Source organism: Cebus imitator, unplaced genomic scaffold, assembly GCF_001604975.1.
Source record: "Cebus imitator isolate Cc_AM_T3 unplaced genomic scaffold, Cebus_imitator-1.0 Scaffold42, whole genome shotgun sequence".
NCBI lineage: Eukaryota > Metazoa > Chordata > Mammalia > Primates > Cebidae > Cebus > Cebus imitator.
In genome coordinates this window covers 11,289,855-11,310,398 of record NW_016107357.1, presented here as the reverse complement: position 1 = coordinate 11,310,398, position 20,544 = coordinate 11,289,855, and the positions used below count along the sequence as shown (strand labels likewise).

Genomic DNA, 20,544 nt, shown 5'->3' with positions numbered 1-20,544 from the left:
AGACTAGACATGGCAGAGGAAAGGATCAATGAGCAGGAGGCAGGCCAAGAGAAACACATCCAGATAGAGGCACCAGGAATCAAAAAGAATAAAGAGGACAGAAAAGAGCTTATGAGGGACAGAGGAAATGTAGAAATACCTAACAAAGATGAAATTAGGGTCGCAGAGGAAGAGGAGAAAGAAATGCAACATGGCAAAACTGAAAAGGCATGAAGCTCAAGAGTCAGGAAATTCCACAAATCCCAAACAGGTTCAGCACAAGGAAAACAACTTCTAGGCATATTACTGAAAAATTGCTGAAAAAGGGAAATATCTGAAAAGGCAGCTGGAAGAAAAAGTCAAAATGTCTTCAAAAAGAACAAGAAAACTAACAGTAGATATTTCACCAGAAACAATGAAAAACAAGACAACTGAATGACAGCGTAAGGTGCTGACAGTCACTGTCAACTAAGAATTCCACAGTCAGTGAAAATGCTCTTCAAAACCCAAAGTAAGCTGGGCACGGTGGCTCATGCCCGTAATCATAGCACTTTGGGAGGCTGAGGTGGGCAGATAGCTTGAGGCCAGGAGTTCGAGACCAGCCTGGCCAATATGGTGAAACCCTGTCTCTACTAAAAACACAAAGCTAACTGGGCATGGTACTGGGTGCCTATAATCCCAGCTACTTGGGAGGCTGAGGCAGAAGAATCGCTTGAACCAGGGAGGGGGAGGTTGCAGTGAGCTGAGATCGCACCACTGCACTCCAGCCTGGGCAACAAGAATGAGACTGTCTCAAAAAACATACACACACACACACACACACACACACACACACACACACACACACACACACAAAAGTAAAGATGCTTTCAGACCAAAAAATGGATGGAATTCATTGCCAGCAAACTGGTACTAAGAGCAATACTAGTGAAATACAGAAGGAAAATGGTCTTAGGTGGAAAATAGAAATATAAGAACTGAGGAGCAATGGGAATATAAATATGTGAATAAATCAAAAGGACATTTACTGCATAAAGCAAAAGAAATCCTGTAGAGTTTATAAAGAGAGAATTAAGCCAAATGACAACAAGAGCACAAAGGACTGAAGGTAAGTGGAAGGTAAATTATTATAAGGTCTGTGCATTGTCTAAGAAGTAATAAAATTATTCATTTACATTAGGCTCTACATGTGGACTTATTAGTCAAGAATTTAGCAAACTAACAGAGGAAAAAAATACTTAATATAGACGAAGGATGCAATGGAAAATGAAACACAAAGCAGGTGGAACTAATAGAATGCAGCCACTGAGATGCTGGTGTTAAATCCCAATAAACTAGTACGCAGATTAAATGTAAAAGAACTAAATACACCAAATAAAAGGCAGAGATTCTTAGAGCAGACGAAAGTCCAAAATCCAACTGTAGGCTACTTACAGAAGATACACTTTAAATATAAAGACATAAAAAGTTTGAAAGTGAAAGCAAGGGAAAAGATACGCCATGCAAAAACATGAAATCAAAGAAAGACGGTGTGGCTATAATGATATTGTAAGACAAGGAGCATTACTAGTGATAAGAAGGGCATTTCATAATGATAAAAAGGGTCAGTCTACCAAGGAGATAACAGAAACCCTCAAGCAGGTCTAAAATAGAAAGAATAGAGCCCTGTTGTAAATGGTCTAGAGTTTAGGTTACCCTTGCTACACTAAGTAATTGCCTGTTCTCTTGCCTGCCTCTCCTGCTAGACTGCAGTTTCTTGATGACAAAGATGATCCCCATTCCCAGGATAGTGGCAGAAAGAAAGGACTAAAGAATAAAGAAAGCAAATTACACAACTCATTTAGCATCATCATTGCGTTTCCTCAAACCTAGAGTTACAGATGGGGAAACTGAGCCACATGTGTGGACAGGCACTCAGGGGTTAAGCTTTGAAAATACATTTGCCAATGATCTTTGAAAAGGAGACTTACAACGGACCCTTCAGAGATGCCAACATCGACACATCGAAATCTCTATAGTCAAAGCCTTATATTTGCTACCAGTCCAACGTTTTCTTTAATTCAGATGGAGATAAGGCCTGAAATAGTCAAAAAAGGAGGAAACATATTAAGGGAAGAAAATGAATGGTTTCAACGGTGGTTGAAACCAGAAGTTGGTTTTGTAAAGACAGGAAAAATAAAACAAAACATAAACTAGCATGCTGATGAATGACATGGTTTTGGTGTGAACTGTGCCCATGAGGTGCAAGTTAGAACCTGCTGTTAAGCAAGGAGCCATTACTGCTGGCCACTTAGGAACTCCCCACATCTCGTATATCTCACTGAGCCTGCCAGCACTCTTCCAACAGCAGGCAGAGATGTCACAGTGACAGGCAGAGATGTCACACTCACTGAACACACAAGCATAAGTCTCACTTCCTGAACGACATCAGCAATGTTCCAAGGGAACAGAAATAGAGTGCACTCTTCCAGTCCATTTTCTTTGAGAATCTGAAACTGGAAAAAGAAAAACAACCCTGTTTCTTCTCCATTTCTCAGGATCCCATCAACATGTGGCCAGCTTCCCTCAGGAGGTTGTTTGGCTGTGTTATCAACACCCATCTCTTCCATTTTTTAGGTGCATTCAGGCCTCATGCCACAACACATGGCTAAAAGAAAGGAGTACAAAAGACCCTCTGAAGAGCAGACAGTGAAGCAGCCACAACTATTAGTCAGAACCCTGAGTCAGGGATACAAAGAGCGCTCCAATTCCTCCACCATTGAGCCCTGTTAGAATTCAGGCAAGGGGCTCACCTTTCTTGCCCGCCTCACAACAAGTGATAAAACTTCATGGCTTAATAACTGTAAAACCCCTGGGGGCTAAGGCTCTCTAGATACAAGGTAGTATCTTATGAGGCCCTAGGATATCCCAACTGTCTACCTCTCCCTAAATATGTTCCTATTGACAACTTAAAAAATGGGAAAAGCAACCTCTGCTCTGCAAACTGAGCTTACGTCCCAATGAACCTGACTCCTGGGTGCAACTCTTCTACTTTCTGGAAGTGAAGTTAGAGTTCCGAGCCTTCTGGGCACTGGCATATGACATCATCAGAAGTATAACACCCCTACACACTTTACAGGAGTGTGAGGCAGAGTAAATAAATTTTTAAATTTTTATTTTAGAGGCTCACTCTGTTGCCCAGGCTGGAGTGCAACAGCATGACCACAGTTCCCTGCAGCCACAAACTTCCAGGCTCGAGTCACCCTCCCATCTCAGCCTCCCAAGCAGCTGGACTACAGGTGCACACCATTGCACTAGGCTAATTTTTTTTAGAGATGGGGGTCTCATTGTATTGCCCAGGCTGGTCTCAGCTGTCCTTCTGCTTCAGCCTCTCAAAGAGCTGAAACTACAGGTGTTAGCCACTGTGCCCAGCCTTAGAGTAAATAAAATCAATGCATGTAAAAGGCTGAGCACAGGCCTTGGTACCAAAAAATGTTCAATAAACTGTTTTGTTGTTTTGATTATTGAACAGATTTTTAAAGATTCGCTGTTACACCACACCCAAACTCCACCTACCCCACAGCCACAAATGCCAACAAAGCCAGGACATCTAAGCCTAGAGACGCCCCTGTCCCCACATGTGACACCCAGTGTGGCCTCCCATCTCCCCCACCAGGACTCTGTGTGGTACAGCTTAGAGTTGGAGTTGGGCTGCAAATCGATGCGGGAGCAGTGGTGCTCAGCCAGCTCTGCCAGGGAGCAGCAGCTCCATCACAAGAATCTCAGGAGGCCGTGGCACATATTTATGAGACATCGTGAGCTCCTGAGAAGTAAAACATAAGGGCAAAGCTCCAGTCTCGCCCAGATTGCCAATTGCACTCCACTGGGAGCCATGTAGATTTCTCTAGATCTTCTGCCCTCCTAAAAAGAAAACTCCAAGTCCCCTAATAGTTGCCTTAGCCAAAGCTTCCCTCCAAGCTGGCTGACTTAATGCTGAAAACCTTTCCTTGGCTTCAGCAGTGTTCTTCCAGAATAAGAATGGAAAGTTTGGATTTCATCTTTCCCCACAATCCTTAATCCTGATTAGCCATCCTTAAAACAACTGACATCAGCGCTGACATTTCAGTGAGAGTGAACAGCACAACCCAGGACTTCAATGTCTGCCCTCTTAAAATGCCCCTAAAAAATAAATCAATGAACTCATGCTTAAGAACTTTGATCTGTTTGGGCTGCATTAAAGGCAGACATTTCAAAAGTGGTCAAAACAGAGTTCTTTAGTGATTCTGCTAAACAAAGGCTGAGCCATTAAGAATCTGTAAATGGAGTAAAAGCAATATACTCGGAGTAAAAGCAATATACTCTTGACTTAAAGATAAACCGATTAGGTGTACAACTTGGACAAACTCCTCTTAAAGAAGGTTCCTTTGTGGGCATATGGTTCAGGCAGTAGTGGCATTTCAGCCTGAGACACAAACATGTTTCAAAACCCCGCATTTTAAATGTAGTGGTGGCCGGGCAGAGAAAAGCTTTCTAATAACTTAGATGTTTGAAACCCGAAGGAAACCTGTTCTTTTACCAAGCAGTTCTCATTTTTAAAGGATTTAATGAAATAAGTGAAAAGGAATGGTGTCTAGTTGACAGGGAAAAGAAGAAAACAAAGGTAATGATTTCTCCCCTAATGGTTTATTTCATTTTACATATGTAAACAATTTCAAAGTAAACTCTCAAGTTTTCCCCAGTAGAGAGAAAGAGATTCCATAAACTTCCTGGGTTCCTCTGGGTTCCTGTACTTTATTTTCTTATCAGATGTATTTCCAGGCAAAAAAAAAATCAAATCAAAACCCTCCTGGAAAGGAGTCTGGATCCTGGAAAGGCTCCAGCTTCACGGCAATCACCTCCTAAGCACAGCATACTCTAAAGAAGGCATCAAGGATATGTTACCCCTGGGATCTTCGTACCAGATAACACTGGGGAGGGGCCTCAGAAGAGCTTAAGAGAAAATGGAAGCAAGTGTTACACAAGTCATTTTAGGATCTGGCTGGCCGGCCCTCCCACTGGCCTGCCGGCCAAGATGTATCATTTCCACTCTGTATTAGTCAGCTTGCGCTGAGAATACCACAGACGGGACCTTCAACAATAGACTTGTTTTGTTTTGTTTTGTTTTGTTTTGTTTTGAGACAAGGTCTTGCTCTATTGCCCAGGCTGAAGTGCAGTGTGGGCTCAACCTCCTGGGCTCAAGCCATTTACCCGCTTTGGCCTCCCAAAGTGCTGGGATTACAGGTGTGAGCCACTGCACCTGGCCCAACAATAGATTTATATTTCTCAAAGTTCTGGAGGCTAGAAGCTCAGATCAAGGTGTCAGCAGATCTGGTTCCTGGTGAGATCTCTTCCTGGCTTGTGGGTGGCCCCGTTTTGCTGTGTGCTCACATGGTAGGTAAAAAGATCTCTCCTTCCATCTTCCTTTTACTATAAGGACACCATAGGGTGGATCAGGGCACCACCCTTAGGACCTCCTCTAACCTTAATCACCTCCACAAGGATCTGTCTCCAAATACAGTCACTCTGGGGTTTAGGTCTTTAACATAGAAATTTGCAGGGGCACAATTCAGTTCACAACACACTCATACTTCCATGTGGCTGCTAGTCAGAGGGACACAGACTTCCAGTGGGGCCTGTGTGGGCTACAAAGCTCAGGAGGTGACGGCTTTCAACACTACCTTTGAGGGCTGGCTGATGGAGAACGCAGGTACTACACAGAGCAGTAACAGAAAAAAACAACAAAAAAACCTCTTCAACATGCTTTTTTTTTTTTCTTAAACTAATGGTGGGGGGAAACAGGTAAATGAGGGCTTGACAGGAAGCCCTGTGGCCATTTGGGTGGGACAGTTTCTTCAATGTGCCAGACCAACTTGGGCTATACAAAATATGTGGCTTCATTGGGCCCTGGTGGTAGATGCCAGGAGCACCCCACGGGTATTCCAACAACCCCCGATCCTCCACCCCCACATTTCCATCTTCGTTCTGGGTGGGTGGCACAGCTCGAGGCTGAGAACCACTGAATGAGACACTCCCCTGAGGCTCCTTTTAGCTTCTCAGTTGCAGAGTTTCATGAAATTATATCCGCTGATCATGGGAACGCAGCCTAAAATAGTCTGCAATCTACAGTGTCAGACTGTCCTCCAAGTGTCAGCCGCTGGCTTCAAATCCACAGCTAAAAATCTCAAAGTTGGAACCATCCAGGGCTCAGGCCTCGGGGCCTCTTCTGTCTGCATCCATTCTCTGGGTTTGACATCCAGCCTCATAGCTTTAAATACCATCCATACACTGAACATTTCCAAATTTATATTCCCGCTAAGACCTTCCTCCCAAACACCAGACACATATCCCACCACCTACAAAACAGGTCCACCTACACTGAAAGGCATTAACATGTAAAAATTTCCCCACACCTGCTCCAATCACCGCCTCCCCACAGCTCAGCTGAGGTGACTGCAAGTCTTCCCTTGTGCCAGCCACAATCCGTGGCACCCCCTTCCAAGCCATACCCCCCACCCCCTGCTACAGTCCATTAGCACATCCCGTCGGCCCCACCTTCAGAATATAGCCCACCTGACCACTTCTCACCACCACCAACGCTACTTTCCATTACCTTCTGCCTGGACAGTGAGAACAGCGTCCCAATGCAGGGACAGAGAGAGAAGAAACACTTAATACAAAAAAGCAACTGCAGAATTCCCATTGGTTTAATTGGCTTTTAAGTCTTGATAATTTATTTGAAATTTCCAAGCAAAAAGACTTTTTTTTTTTTTTAATTGAGAAACCACGCAGAGATCACTGTTAGAAGTGAGGGATATCCCAATTACCCTGCCTTCATCATTACACATTGTAGACAGGTATCAAAATCTCATATGTATCCCCATGATAGATACAACTATAATATATTGATTTAAAAATACAAAAAAATAAAAATAAAAATAAAAAGCAAAGAAATGGTGCTTTCAAAAAGAGGATGGGGCTGAATGTGGTGGCTCACACCTATAACCTCAGCACTTTGGGAGGCTGAGGAGGGAGAATTGCTTGAGGCCAGGTGTTTGAGGCCAGCTTGGGCAACACAGTAAGACCCCACCTCTACAAAAAGCCTAACATGGTGGTGTGCACCCATGGTCCCAGCTACTCAGGAGGCTGGGGCAGGAGAATCACTTGAGCCCAGGAGTGAAAGGCCACAGTGAGCCAGAATTGTATCACTGCACTACAGCCTGGGTGACAGAGTGAGACCATGAAGCAAGAAAAGAAAAGAAAAGAAAAAAAATAAGATGGGCTACCAACTTTCTAATATCTCAGAGGGCCTAATATATTTTATATGTAGTATTAAATACTTCACTCACAGCTGGCTTTGGTATGCTTCCTGATTCCATGTAAATATTTCTTCTTGGTACAATATATTTTATACATCTAGAAGGGTAAACAAAGCATAGCCCAGAGTTTTGTGTTTGTCTGTTTGTTTGTGAGGCTCTGAAGCCTTGATTCCTTATACCTATCCCTGATGGCAGTAAGGGTTAGACTGCAATCGCAGTTTTCCAGTCCTGGGAGAACACAAACTCAATGAGGTTATTTGTGGCCTATCTTGAGTTCATATGACCTTTACTGCTTAAATATCCCCTTTTCCTTCTCCTGTATTCTTTTATGATTCTTCATATCTCGCATGATTTATTAGGCACTCACTATATGCCAGGCACTCTGCAAAACAATTCACTCACTCAGCAAATACTTACTGAATTTACTGAGCGCCCGGAGGTGTCTGAATAACAACCCTCAATATAATAACTCACTATTTGGAGTAAAGATGGATCAAGAAAGAAAAAAATAAGTAAAACACACAACGTGTAGGTGGTGACAGGGGCTATGGAGAAAAATCAGGCAGGAAAGGGCGACAAGGTGTTTTGGAGTAGGGGTCAGGTGGCTGAACTCCTAGGGAAGATGGTCAAGGGATACCTCACCGAGGCAGCTCTCAGAGGAAGAGCAACCAACCCTTGTAAATGTGTTGCTTAATCTTCATAGGTTACAGAGTCATGTTATGTCATCTTATAGCTGATAAAGGTCATAGAATTAAGAACTGGAGGGTGTGCGCAAGTTTCAATTCTGTAGGACTCCAAACACCTCGTTCTTAATGACCTTCCACCTGCACTGCTTTCAGATTTATCACAACTAAAGACTGAATTCTACCGTGCAAGGATTTCTATAGATCAACATGAAGGGAAATATTGTAGAGACAAAAAACAATTTTATATAGAAAGGTCAAATTCTTTAATAGCTCTCCATTAGATACATTGGGAGAGAAATTCAAAGAAGTAACCCAATCTTCTTAACCTGACATTCAGTAAGAATGGTAATTCTAGAGCTTACACTTTGAGACATTAAATCAGCTCAGCTCTAGGCATCCAACTGACTATGGATAGACTTTAATTTAGCCCAAATCCAACAAATGTGGAAGGCATCCCAGCTGCCCCTTTAACACATGCAAATGAACACGACACACTGGCTGGAGCTAAAATTAAATGCACCTAAAACGCATCCCACACTGTGGGATGAATAGTCAAACATCTGTTTGGACAAACTCGTATTTCAAAAACTTTGAAAAAAATAGATGTACATATAGTTTTGGGGACTTTGTAGGGACTTGCAAGGGAGGCAGATGAGAAACCCAGCCCACATGCTGATGAGCCATGAGAAAGAACAGCATTATTCTCTCAGCTCTCAGGATAAGTATGTAAAGATAAAATCTCAGTGGGAAAACTAGCTCTTAAACCACATGGTGAAAAGAAATTCAGACCAACTCATGGAGATGTCATTCCAAGCAGTCAACTGAAGTTACCAGGGAAGATTTTTGCACTAGATTCTGCTAGACTTTATTCCCCTGAGTTTAGGTCAAGCCCTTCTCAAAAGCTACACAGACCTTTTCTGGTCTTAAGTCAGTAGCTCTTAATCACTAAGCAAGTTATTAACATTCCAAGTGCCTCCGTTTCCTCTCTGTGTAATGAAGACAAGTTTCAAGACTACCTTAAAGGGTTATGTGGACAGTGTGGGTGGGGGCTGGAGAAGCACCTGGCATGGGCTGCTTGGCCTGGTTAGCCTGGGCATGGGCTGATGGTGGGGAAGTACACACCTGGGACCCTCTGACAAAAGTGAAGGACCCTGTCCCCAGAAATGCACATACTTGTACACCTGCGACCTTGCACACAGCTTTGGCCTCAAGACTTTCACAACATCCCAAAGCCCACGCATGGCTCCTTGGAGGTCCTTGGACCCCAGGTTGTCACCCCTTATTTTAGATAAAGTATTTAACAGTTAATCAAGCTGACTTTATCTAGGACAGCATAAGGACTGAGTAGAGCTATCTTCCGAACAGAGATTAATGGATGACAGGAAACCTTAATCAAAGAAAATCTTTTCAAATGAAGTTAGGCAGATGATGAGATTCTTAATATTATATAAGATATGCATGTTTACATATACTCATTTGTATCAGATATTAACACATAAACACACACACTTTTCCCTTGCCCTAAAAAACTGCAAAGCTACATATTTCTTAAATATGAGCTGGAATAGGTGAACAGAGCTGACTAGAACTCAGAGAAAGCTGTTAAGAAAGGAAGCTCCTGGGAGTTAACTGGAACCTACACTGTACATCCATAAAGTTCCTTGAGAGTAGAAGAGAAAAATCCTCTTTCACTGCAAGCAGTGTGTGTGAACATAGTTTCACTGGCCGTTTGTCTCTCTCCACCTCTGCCTCCTCATCAATCCCTGAAACTCCCGCCCATGAAATTAGACCCTTGCTGGCTCTCTGGGAGCCCCACACTTTCCTGGCAGGGCTTCTGCACTGCTTTCTTCCTGGGTGTCCCCACCCAATTCACCCCTCTTGGGACCTGTCCTGTCCCTCCCAGCCTCCTGAGTGCCTCAAAAGTGTTCATGCGAAGTAGGCTGTCCAACCCGTGGGGCTACACAAACTCACTTCCTGGTGCACCTGCCATCCCTAGTGGCTGGAATGGGACCAGATTTTTCTGGCAAAAATTCCAGGATTGGAGCACAGAGTCTGACATATGGTAGATGTGTAGTCCATATTCCATTCACTGATGAATGAATGACTCTAAAAGTAACTTATCAGGAAGACATAGCAAGCACCCAAGAAAACAGCTGCCTTCCAAATGCAGCTCCTTATTTTTTAATAATCTCAAACAAATCAAATTCACTAAGAATTCCAATGTGAATGACCTCCCAATCAAGGTTCTGATCAGCAAAGCTTACAGGTATGGGATGACAATGAGGGTTATGAATATCACTTTCCTGATAAGTGGTAACAAATATTCTTTAAAATGCCTGGCAGCCTCCTGAAATGAGCTTCATAGACCCCAAAGTACCCTCTACCCTCAAGATCTCTGAAGAATAAAAAGGGGTGGGTGTGGTGGTTCATGCCTGTAATCTCAACACTTTGGGAGGCTGAGGCGGGCAGATCACTTGAAGTCTGGAGTTTGACACCAGCCTGGCCAACATGGTGAAACGCTGTCTCTACTAAAAAGACAAAAATTAGCCAGGCATGGTGGCAGGCACCTGTAATTTCAGCTACTCAGGAGGCTGAGTCACAAGAATAGCTTGAACGTGGGAGGTACAGGTTGCAGTGAGCTGAGATCACACCACTGCATTCCAGCCTAGGCAACAGAGCAAGACTCTCTCAAAAAAAAAAAAAAAGGAGGAGGAGGAGGAGGAGAAGTCAGGAGAGCAGTGGCTCATGCTTATAATTCCAGCACTTTGTGAGGCTAAGGTGGGAGGATCACCTAACACCAGGAGTTCAAGACCAGCCTCAGCAACATGGTGAGGCCTCACCTCTACCAAAAAAATAAACATAAAAATTTTTAAATAAGTAAATATTATCTGGGGTGGTGGTGAATGCCTGTAGTCCTAGCTACTCAGGAGGCTAAGATGGGAGGATTGCTTGAGCCCAAGAATTTGAGATTATAATGAGCTATGATCTTACCACTGCATTCTAGACTAGATGATAGAGTGAGACATTATCCCTAAAAATAAAAGGAAAGAGGTGGACAAGCGCCTTTCCTTCAGTACAGGGTGTGGAGAGGTGGCACCTGTCCTTCCCGTGTTTCTGCTCAATTTAACATCTACTGTGCTGGGTAGTTCATTTCACCTTTCTAATCTCTAGAACATTTCCAATTTAAGCTGTTCCAATAAGCAGGAATTTAGATTTTCTTCCTCCAAGGTTGGGAACAATGAAAAATTTTGCATCTTTGTGAATGGATCATAAAAATAACAAGTAAATATAAAGCCAGTCACACAACTTTCTTTCTGACTTCAATGCTCTAGCCAGAAACCCACAGCCTGTGCACACTGCCATAGTGGACCTAAAGACTAGAACTAGATCTAGAACCATCCTTCCACTGCCAATGGGTGAAGTTCCATTGCCACACACCTCAGGATTTTTCCTAGTTTTACAACACATATTCAATTTCCCAGAGTAATGGGAAAGTTCTAGAGCAACAGGTGAAAGCGACACACTGGTTTGTACGAAAGCAAACGAAGCTGCAGCGGGTGCTTGGTGGGGTACTTACTGGTCATGCCGGGTGTCAGGGATGGCTCTGTCCATTCGCAGCTTATCACTCTCCACTTGGTTGAACTTGTTGCGGGCGTAGGGGTCCTGCCCGGAGCGGACCATCGTCCCTCCAACGTAAGCTTCCTGGTTAAAGTCTGGCCACCGTACTTTCCCTAAAAAGAACAGAGCAGAAGGTAGGAATGAGGGAAAATGTGACCAAGGGTTCATCACAGAGACTGCAGTAAGTGTTAACTCAAGAAATCGCATCCATGGCTTCTTCATATAGTGGCCATTTAAAATAACAAACTAGCTGAAAACAGCACAAGCAAGCCTCAGCCTGCCTACAAGCCAGAGAACAGAAAACTGCAGCTTTGCCGTTTTCAACACCAAAGTTAATGGCTTGGCGTGCAGACATCTGTCCAGCGAACAAAGTAAAATCAAAGTACCCATAATGGTGGCATCATTCATGTTTTCTATAAAAGGAGATGTTCTCAGCTTGTCTCACCTTTCTAGGGATTATCTCAGGTAGGTGAAGAAGATAATGTATAAACTACACATAAGATATTCCACCATGTAACATCAAGTAACACAAAAATAAATGTTTATACAAAAAATAAGCCCTAAAGAACAGGATATCAAAACACCCCTTGGTGAAACCTTGTCACTGGGTCCTTTTTTGCAGCTGTTAGCATGCCTGACTCCACAAGCAGAAAGTGAAGGATGTGGTCCACAGAGTTATCACCATATGCGCAGCAGGGGCCTGGCCATTCCTAACACACACATCGTACCTGTTCTCTTCCTGGAGGGAAGGAAGCCAAGGCAGCCTGCCTGTCCCCTAGCATTAGCCTGAATCCTAGAATGCCTGCTGCTCTAGAATGCCAAGCACAAGGTTCTCCAAGAACACACCACTACACTGGGGAGCCCTATCCTAGGTTAGGGGCAGTGTTGGCCACCAAGGAGCATCTAGGGGAGAGCCCTGCTAGGTGAGTGAAGTCAGGATGAGCCCAGGGGTAATAAAGGCAGAGCCAGAGAAATGTATGAAGACGCCAACCCAGCAAGGATCCAGGGTGGGGCCGAGCATTACAAACAGAGTGTTCGGCAATGGCATGGTGCTGAGGTGGGCATGAAGACAGGATGCTCAAACAGCAGAAGAAAGGTAGAAGGAGAGGCAAACTTGAGGTTAAGCGAACATTCATGATTCTGTGTCAACCTGGGTTTCAATCAAGCACCATTCACCATTTGCTACCTGTATGACCCGGATATGTTACTCATTGTTTGAAATTAAGTTTCCTACAGAATAAATAAATAGAATAACAACAGGTTCTTCATGAGGACTTAATGGCCTATGAATGATGTTCTACTTTATAGATATGACAAACTAAAAAATAATAATAAATACCAATGACAACCCTATTCACATGAAACTCATGCAATTTCCAGTGGCTGGAACTGCCATGAGGAAACATAAGGTTGTTATGGGGGCAGGGAGTACAGGGTTCCTGCTCTTTATGGGGTGGTCTGGTAAGGCCTAACAAGATGATTTAGAGCAGATACCTGAAAAAAGGCAGGGCATGGGCATGCAGCTCTCTGGGAGAACAGGGCATTGCAATGCAAATGTCCTAGGGTGGGCATGAGAGTGCCCATTCAGGAACCAGCCAGGAGGCCAGTGTGACTAAGGAGCATGCAAGAGCCTGGCAGTCGGAGCCAAGGTAGGAGGGGGAAGGCAGGGCTGCCAGCAGCTACATGGAATAGGGAAGCAGCTCTTCTGAAGCATGTCAGCCCTTGTGCAGTTGACACTGAAAACACGGTATCATAATAGCATGTATGTACTTTTCCAACATAACTCCCTCATTACACAATTGAAGGACCATCCCGTTCCTTTCTGTATTTCAGAAATGAGGAAATTGAGAATTAGTTACATGTAATTTGTTCAAAACAGAAGAGTAAATTTTCTGTCTAAAAGCTCATCTGCTTCTTGTTGCAATTGTCCCGCAAGGTCAGAACCCCCATCTCATCACAGCTGGTTGCCGTGGATATGATGCTTTGGGGGTCACAGAAGCCTGGCCTCTCAAATAGAAAATCAGTTCCAAAACCCACGAGCCTGGCTACAGTGATGATTCTGCGGCCTCAATAAACAACTGTCTGCGGGAGTCGGCCAAGGTGTCAGCATTTTCTTCCACCTAAAATAAAATGTTTCCAAACATTTTATTGGAAACATGTTTTCCATGCAAAGACAACCCTAAAAATACTTACCCTCCACTCTCTCCCTATCTTCCTGCCTTCACCCTCATATATTTTCAAGGATGAGAAGAAAAACAACACCTACCTGAGCTCAAGAGCATGCAGCCTCTACTCACCATTCACCAGTGAGTTTATCCTTTCTCGGTCTAATACAAAAGAGGCTTTGAAGCCTTTGTTAAAATCTAAACCAGTAGCACCTACGGCAGAATTCCAATGAGCTGATTCTAACAAACGTTATTTCATGTTCTGAATACTCTGCACCATGGAACTTTGAACTATGGAATAAAGAACCATGGCAGAGTCCAACGCACAGCCAGAGAAGAGGCCGCCACCGAAGAGAGGTTTCATCCTACCGTGTAACTCTGCTTGCAACCTACTTGCTTCTCACTGGTGGGGAAAGCAAGGTCTGAGTACTCTGTTTGGTGTGGGCCTGTGTGCAAGGACAGCAGTGGCCATGGGACACGCTCCTGAAATGGAATTGAGCTCCTGAAGTTTCAATCCCATTTCCACCTGTACATCTCTTTGTGCTCTCACACCCCGACCACCCTTCTGGAATAAGACCATCACAGAACAAGGTCTACAAGATGTCTAATGCCAGTCAGCCTTGGGGCGGCTCAGACCGTGGCTGGCAGTGCCTGCTAGATGACTCCACACGAGGCATCGTGCTAGAGCCTGCAGGGAATAACGGCACACACAGGCCCGTGACCCATGCTTGTGGACTTCATGTTCTAGGAGGTGGAGGGAGACAAACAAGAATCAAATGACTGTACTAATAAATGTATCAATAAAAACTGAGCTAAGTGCTCTGAGGGTGAGAAATGAAGCATCTAATGGAGGAATCTTATCTAGACTGGGAATCAGGGACAGCTTCCCTGTAAAAGGATTATTTGAGCTGAGATTTGACTAATGAGTAAAAATGAACTAGGAGAAGCCCTTGAAACTTCACAGAAATAGCATCTTTCTTCAGTACCTAAAGACTACAGGAGCATACTTAGCAGTAGCTTGCCACACCCTGCCACGCCCTCTTCCTTTGATGTAGGAGCATCTTCAACAGGACCCTGGTGGGCCCTGCCTTGCCTTTGGCACTCTCCTGGAGACACACAGCCGTTTTATCAGACAGACCATCAACAGTATTTCTTTCATAAAAGCTTAGCAGTACTGGAGTACTACAGGGGCTTTCAAGTTTGCTTGACAATGACACACATTTAACACTGTGACCCAGGTGTCACAATGCAAACATACACATAAACTGATACAAAAGTCTCGCAATACCAAATTTACCCTCACTATATGCAATGAACAGATATATTCTATTTTTGTTTTACATCTCTCTTGAAATTGGCTTCACCACCTAATAATGGGTCACAACTCACAATTTGAAAAACGCTAGGCTAAAAAACCATTATTAAAATTGGTAATTTCTGCACTATACAGAATTGCTAGGGTTTAAGCCACCCTCAGAGGCAAAAGCAGGAGAACCTATGGAGAACAAGGCTTGCAGAGAGCACATGTGTCCCAGCCCAATCCCACGCAGACAGGGAAGTGTCCAGAGGCAAAGGGGGCGAGGTAGGAGAGGTTAGAGAAAGAGTCAAAAACCAACCAACGAAACATCTGAATATATTGCCTTCTTAAAAAAAAATGACATCCATACATCATCTTGTGCTTTTATCGTCTCTTTAAAATCTTGAAAAAGAGTTCTGGAAATTAAAGAGCTTTAGAAAATAAAAATATATAGGGATCTGGGAAAAATGGACTTGGCTAAGCAGAAGCAGCTGACGGAAAATACTTCAAAGATATAATAACATTTTACACAAGGAGGCAGAGACTAGATTCATCAACAAAGATGACAAGAAAATAAAACACACATTTAAATAACATGAGAAAGGTATTTAAATAACATGAGAAAAGAAAGAGCATTGCCCCAAGAAGGGCTGTGGAAACAGTCTGCTTATTAAATAAGGTTAGGGAAATATTTTTGAGGAAATTTCTTTCCAGAAGATAGACTTCTTTTAGATGTGGTCTTTGAAACCAAAGAAGGAATCGTTTGACCTCACCAGCTTTGAAACCTCTGATTCGGTAAAAATGAGAAGCTTACAGCTGATTATTCTGCAGACAGAAGCAGCCACCTGTCTGTGACCCCGTGCCGACCTACTGGGCTGGAATGACTGAGCTAGGCCAGCCAAGCCCCCAGGCGGTCCCACCGACTGCCCCGCTCCCCACATGCATGGCCGTGTCCTCTGAGAAGCACTCGGCACACAAGGGACTCGCTCTCCTGGGCTGCTGGTCCTGCCCCACCACTCCTCCCATAGCTCCAGGCTCCCCTTCCCACGCAGGTGAAGACAGAGCTCCTCACTTCACTGATTCAGGCTCGCCCACAGCACAGCACCCCACTCGCACAGTCCGCAAGCACCTGTCAACGGCTTTGCTACTGAGAGTCGCGTCCTGGGTAGAAAGTTCCAGAGGCTGACCGTGAAAAGGCATCCAATGCTGCGCGTGACTGGGAGGAACGCAGCTTGGCGTTAGTTCTTACACATGGCCTCGCTGCGCGCCGATCCAGCCGCGTCTGAGAGATGCTGCAGCCGAGCGCGGGACGCTTACTCCTACGCCTCTTCCGCTCTTCCGCAGGCATTTTTAAAATGTGTTCCACGGCAAAGCCTGTCAGCCCTCCCGAGCCTGCCTACCCTATCAGTCAGATCCCCGGCTGGAGCACGCGGAACAGAGGGTGCGGAGCTGGCCAACGGGGACCCAGGCCAATGCTGTGTCACCCACGAGGATTTGAAGACTGGAGCAGAGGAGCAGCAGAATACACATGCATGCGTGCGCACACGCAGGCGCAGGCGCACGTGCACGCAGACGCAGACGCACGCGCACACGCACACGCAGGCGCACACACACGCACACGCACAGAACACAAAATCCGTGTCTGAGGGTGAGCTTGGCTCACTGACTCCCTCTGACCCTCTGGCCTATATAAAATCGGAATAACATTCCATCTCTGGGGTTTTCTAACAACTAAAGGAGATGACCACAGCAAAAGCTAAGTCCTACACTAACTCCTATATAAATTAACTGATATTCACAGGCAGAAATGACCCCACACAGACAGAATGCCCCTGCCTCTCTGATGATGCCCCTTACGCCCTCACCCAGAAAGCGCTGCTGGGAACTGACCAGCTACCAGGCCCTCTGTGACAACCATGAGGGGTGTCCCACTCTGCAACTGACCCCAGGAGGCCAGCAGGAAGCAGCAAATTCCTGCCTTCCTCTTGGGGTTCTTGTAGGCACTGCCCAGGTGAGCAGGGGTGCGGACCTGCAGATGCGCTGAATTCATGCCCCATCATCACCCATGAGTACCTCCTCCCAGCCCCATGGTGCTGTGAGAGGAGAGAAGGTGGTCGTGGATGATTTCACCCACGTCTACACCTGTATCCTTCCATTTCCATCTGCTGCTCCCACGAAACACCTGGAAATAATAACTCAGCATCATTCTCCGCTTGCTTCAGGCAGGGGGAGATGTGAGACAGGTCCCATATCAGGTGGAGTGGGGCGGAAGGGAGGCTGGTTCCAAAGTCATGGGTGTTAGCGCTTGAAAGAGGAATAGTTCGGACACAGCCTACTTTACAAAATGGAAGTGCCAGGGGCCTACTCTAGAGGAAATTAGTGTTGCTATCAGCTATATCATGATCAGTGAGGTCCTCACATTTTTTTTACTTAAGCTGTTTTAACATTCCTCAGCAGGACTGGGTTTGAGAAACCCCAGGACTGTGCACAGACGGAAAGCACCAGCCCTCTGCCCCTCACCTATGCATGCCACGGGTAGCTTCCTTTGCCATTTTCTTTTCTTTTTTTTGAGATGGAGTTTCGCTCTTGTTGCCCAGGCTGGAGTGCAGTGGCGTGATCTAGGCTTGTCGCAACCTCTGCCTCCTGAGTAGCTGGGATTACTGGCACGCACCACCACACCCAGCTAATTTTTTAGTAGAGACAGGGTTTCTTCATGTTGGTCAGGCTGGTCTCGAACTTCCGACCTCAGGTGATCCGCCCACCTCAGCCTCCCAAAGTGTTGGGACTACAGGTGTGAGCCCCCACGCCCTGCCAATTTGCCATTTTCTCCTGCTCCCTGCATCACCCAGAGGGCTATCAAGGGCCACAAACCCTCTGGGGGCTCTCATGCAGATGCGGAACTTCTGCTCAGTGGGAATCGGGGGAGAAGTGGGCCCTGCCTGCTGCAGCAGCTTGAGTGCAGGATGGGACGAGATCGCAGGAGCCTGTGTCCCTGGGTGGAGCTGTGCCTTCCCATCTGTCGAGACCCAGACCCACTCTCTCAATCCTAGGGTTGGAAAAATACTAAAGGGACATCTCATACTTGCCGTGCTGAGGAATGTATGGATGACCTCATAAGACAGCCATGTTATTTTGGGCAAACTCATTATCAGAAAGGTCTTAATTTTGGAGAGAAATACTCTACCACCCTGTATTTTCCCCAAGTTGAACAGAACTGCCCAGTACAGTGAAAATGCCAAGCCAAGCAAATGTGCAGAAACTAACAAACGCCTCACTGGAAAGACTCACCACCCCAAAGTGAGGAGGACACAGGATAGCTCTGTAGCCAAAGCCAAGGTTCCAAGAAAGCCCCGGAGAAGGGGCACTTGGGCTGGGTCTAGAAGGAACCAGGTGAGCAGGAACCTGCCAGATGCAGGAGGGATGAATCAGAAGACACTCGGAGACAGAGGAGATTCAGTGGGGAGGGAGGGCAGGAAGGAGCAGAGGGGGCCCTATGCCCAGTGGCTGCGAATCCTTTAGCCCTGGCTGAAGTACTTGAACCTCACTCCCCACATTCCAGAGCGCACAGGACACTTGGAGCACGTGAGTGCCGATCCACTTTGCACTCCAGGAATGTGCCTTTGGCTGCGGGGTGGCTCCGATGGGAAACAAAGCGAGGAGGCTGACAACCCTGGTGCAAACGTGTACAGCCTAGTGGTATCTGCCCCCTGCTCAGGAAGGCCCTGCCCCATCTGACGACATGTCCCCAGCCAAATGCCATGTTACCTCCAAGCCAGCCCAGCCCCTGCAAGCCCCAAACCCAGGTCCAAATCTCTGCTCACCTCCGGCTTGTGTGGCCAGCTGTGCCTCCCCAGTACTCCTACCTCCTCCAGGAGGAGCCACGGTGGAAGGGGTGGGTGCCACACCTCTCAGGAAGGTTGCCATGCTTCTACTAACCTCTACTAACTTGTACTAACTTCATTCTACTAACCTCTACTAACTTCTACTACCTTCATTCTACTAACCTCTACTAACTTGTACTAACTTCATTACTGTTTTGTCAGTCCTGTCCCACAAGCCCTGAGGTTTACCTAGAACCCTTACTAAACCCGGTCTCCCCAGCCATGCCCGCAACGCCGATGCTGTGCATACTTAAAGATAAGGCAGGGCCACTGTGATGTATGTGTCTACCCCTCCTGCTGGCTGAGCTGCCTCTCAGTGTGGCCACCTCCTCCAGGAGCCCTCCCTGGGGTCCCCAGCTGCTGCCTCTCTCTACCCTCTCTTTCTCCTCACTCTGCAAGCCTCTTCCTGCCCCCTCACACAGCTCCATCCCAGCCACAGCTTTTCTGAAAACCTCTTGCCAGGGGGCCTTACAAGTGCTTACACTCTTCTGTGTGTAATAACTCAAAATTCCACTAAGGCTAGAGCTCAAGTTTAACCACGTCTAACTGCCGTGGAACACAGGAACGAACATGGAGATAACAGTGTTTATTCCTGCTCTGCTGGCACCTCGATGATTCCCAAGTCACTCCCCAGAAATTACAGCCACCTCTCGGGTTGTCGCTGTGCCCTTCCCATCTTTATCTTGGTCCTGACTTGGAGACACATTCACTGAAAGCCATTTAAAATGAGTCCTGTTTCTCTCCACCTGACTCAGGCTTCCATGTCCTTTAACCTTGTCTGCTGCACCCTTTTCAGTTTGGAGATAAGTCTGGACAGAGATGATGGAGGCTCGGTGGGAATGGGCAGGCCCCGCTTCCTCACCCCGTGGCTGGGATGCTCTTGCTGCTCTCTCTCCTCCCCTCCTATCCAAGGCCTATGCTCCAGTCATCTCCAGCACTGACACCCTTGCATGGAATCGGCCGCCACAGCTCTCTCTGCTTCCCATGGTGGATGGGGTCCAGTCCGGAGGCTGCCAAGCATGTGTTTCAGTAATGATAATGAACATCCTACTAAACCCTAGGTGTTACTGCAGCTTGTTCTGCCACTGTTTCCAGAGACCTGTGGCACTGTTGGGAGAGCATCCCTCCCCTCCCAGCCACCTCGCTGCTACATCTGATGTCTGATGGCACATGGAGGCCAGCCCAGGGAAGGGCTGGGCTAACGGCAGGAGGAAGTGAGATTCCTTGCCCATTACCTGTGGACCAACAGCCCCAATGCCTTCCCTTCTTACCCCTGTAGCCATAAAAAGCAATGTATACAATCAGGGAGGGGATGGGCCCAGGTAATTCTTCTGCCTCTGGGAGAGAAGGGCCAGGATCCAAAGAGACAGAGCTACAGTGGCCTGACAAGTCCTGGCTCTGGACCCCTGCAGGAGAAAGGGATCCTAAGGCTGGTGCTTGAGGACTTCCCGCCACTTCTGTCTGCTGGTCCACTCTGCAGGACAGAGCCCTGCCCACTGTACTGACTCAGCCACTGCTCCCTGGGTTCCACAGACTACAGGCCCAGCAATGTTTTCTTTTTTTTCCTCCCTATCTTTGACATAT

The 20,544-nt window shown here is 46.1% G+C and overlaps 1 protein-coding gene across 1 annotated transcript in view; it reads right to left on the bottom strand.

Moving 5' to 3' along the window:
- Positions 1-20,544, bottom strand: part of GALNT2 (polypeptide N-acetylgalactosaminyltransferase 2) — a 223,383-nt gene that overhangs the window by 75,866 nt on the left and 126,973 nt on the right. The window contains exon 3 of the mRNA XM_017526501.2: positions 11,577-11,730. Coding sequence (XP_017381990.1) covers positions 11,577-11,730 — 154 coding nt within the window. The remainder of the gene's footprint in view (positions 1-11,576; positions 11,731-20,544) is intronic.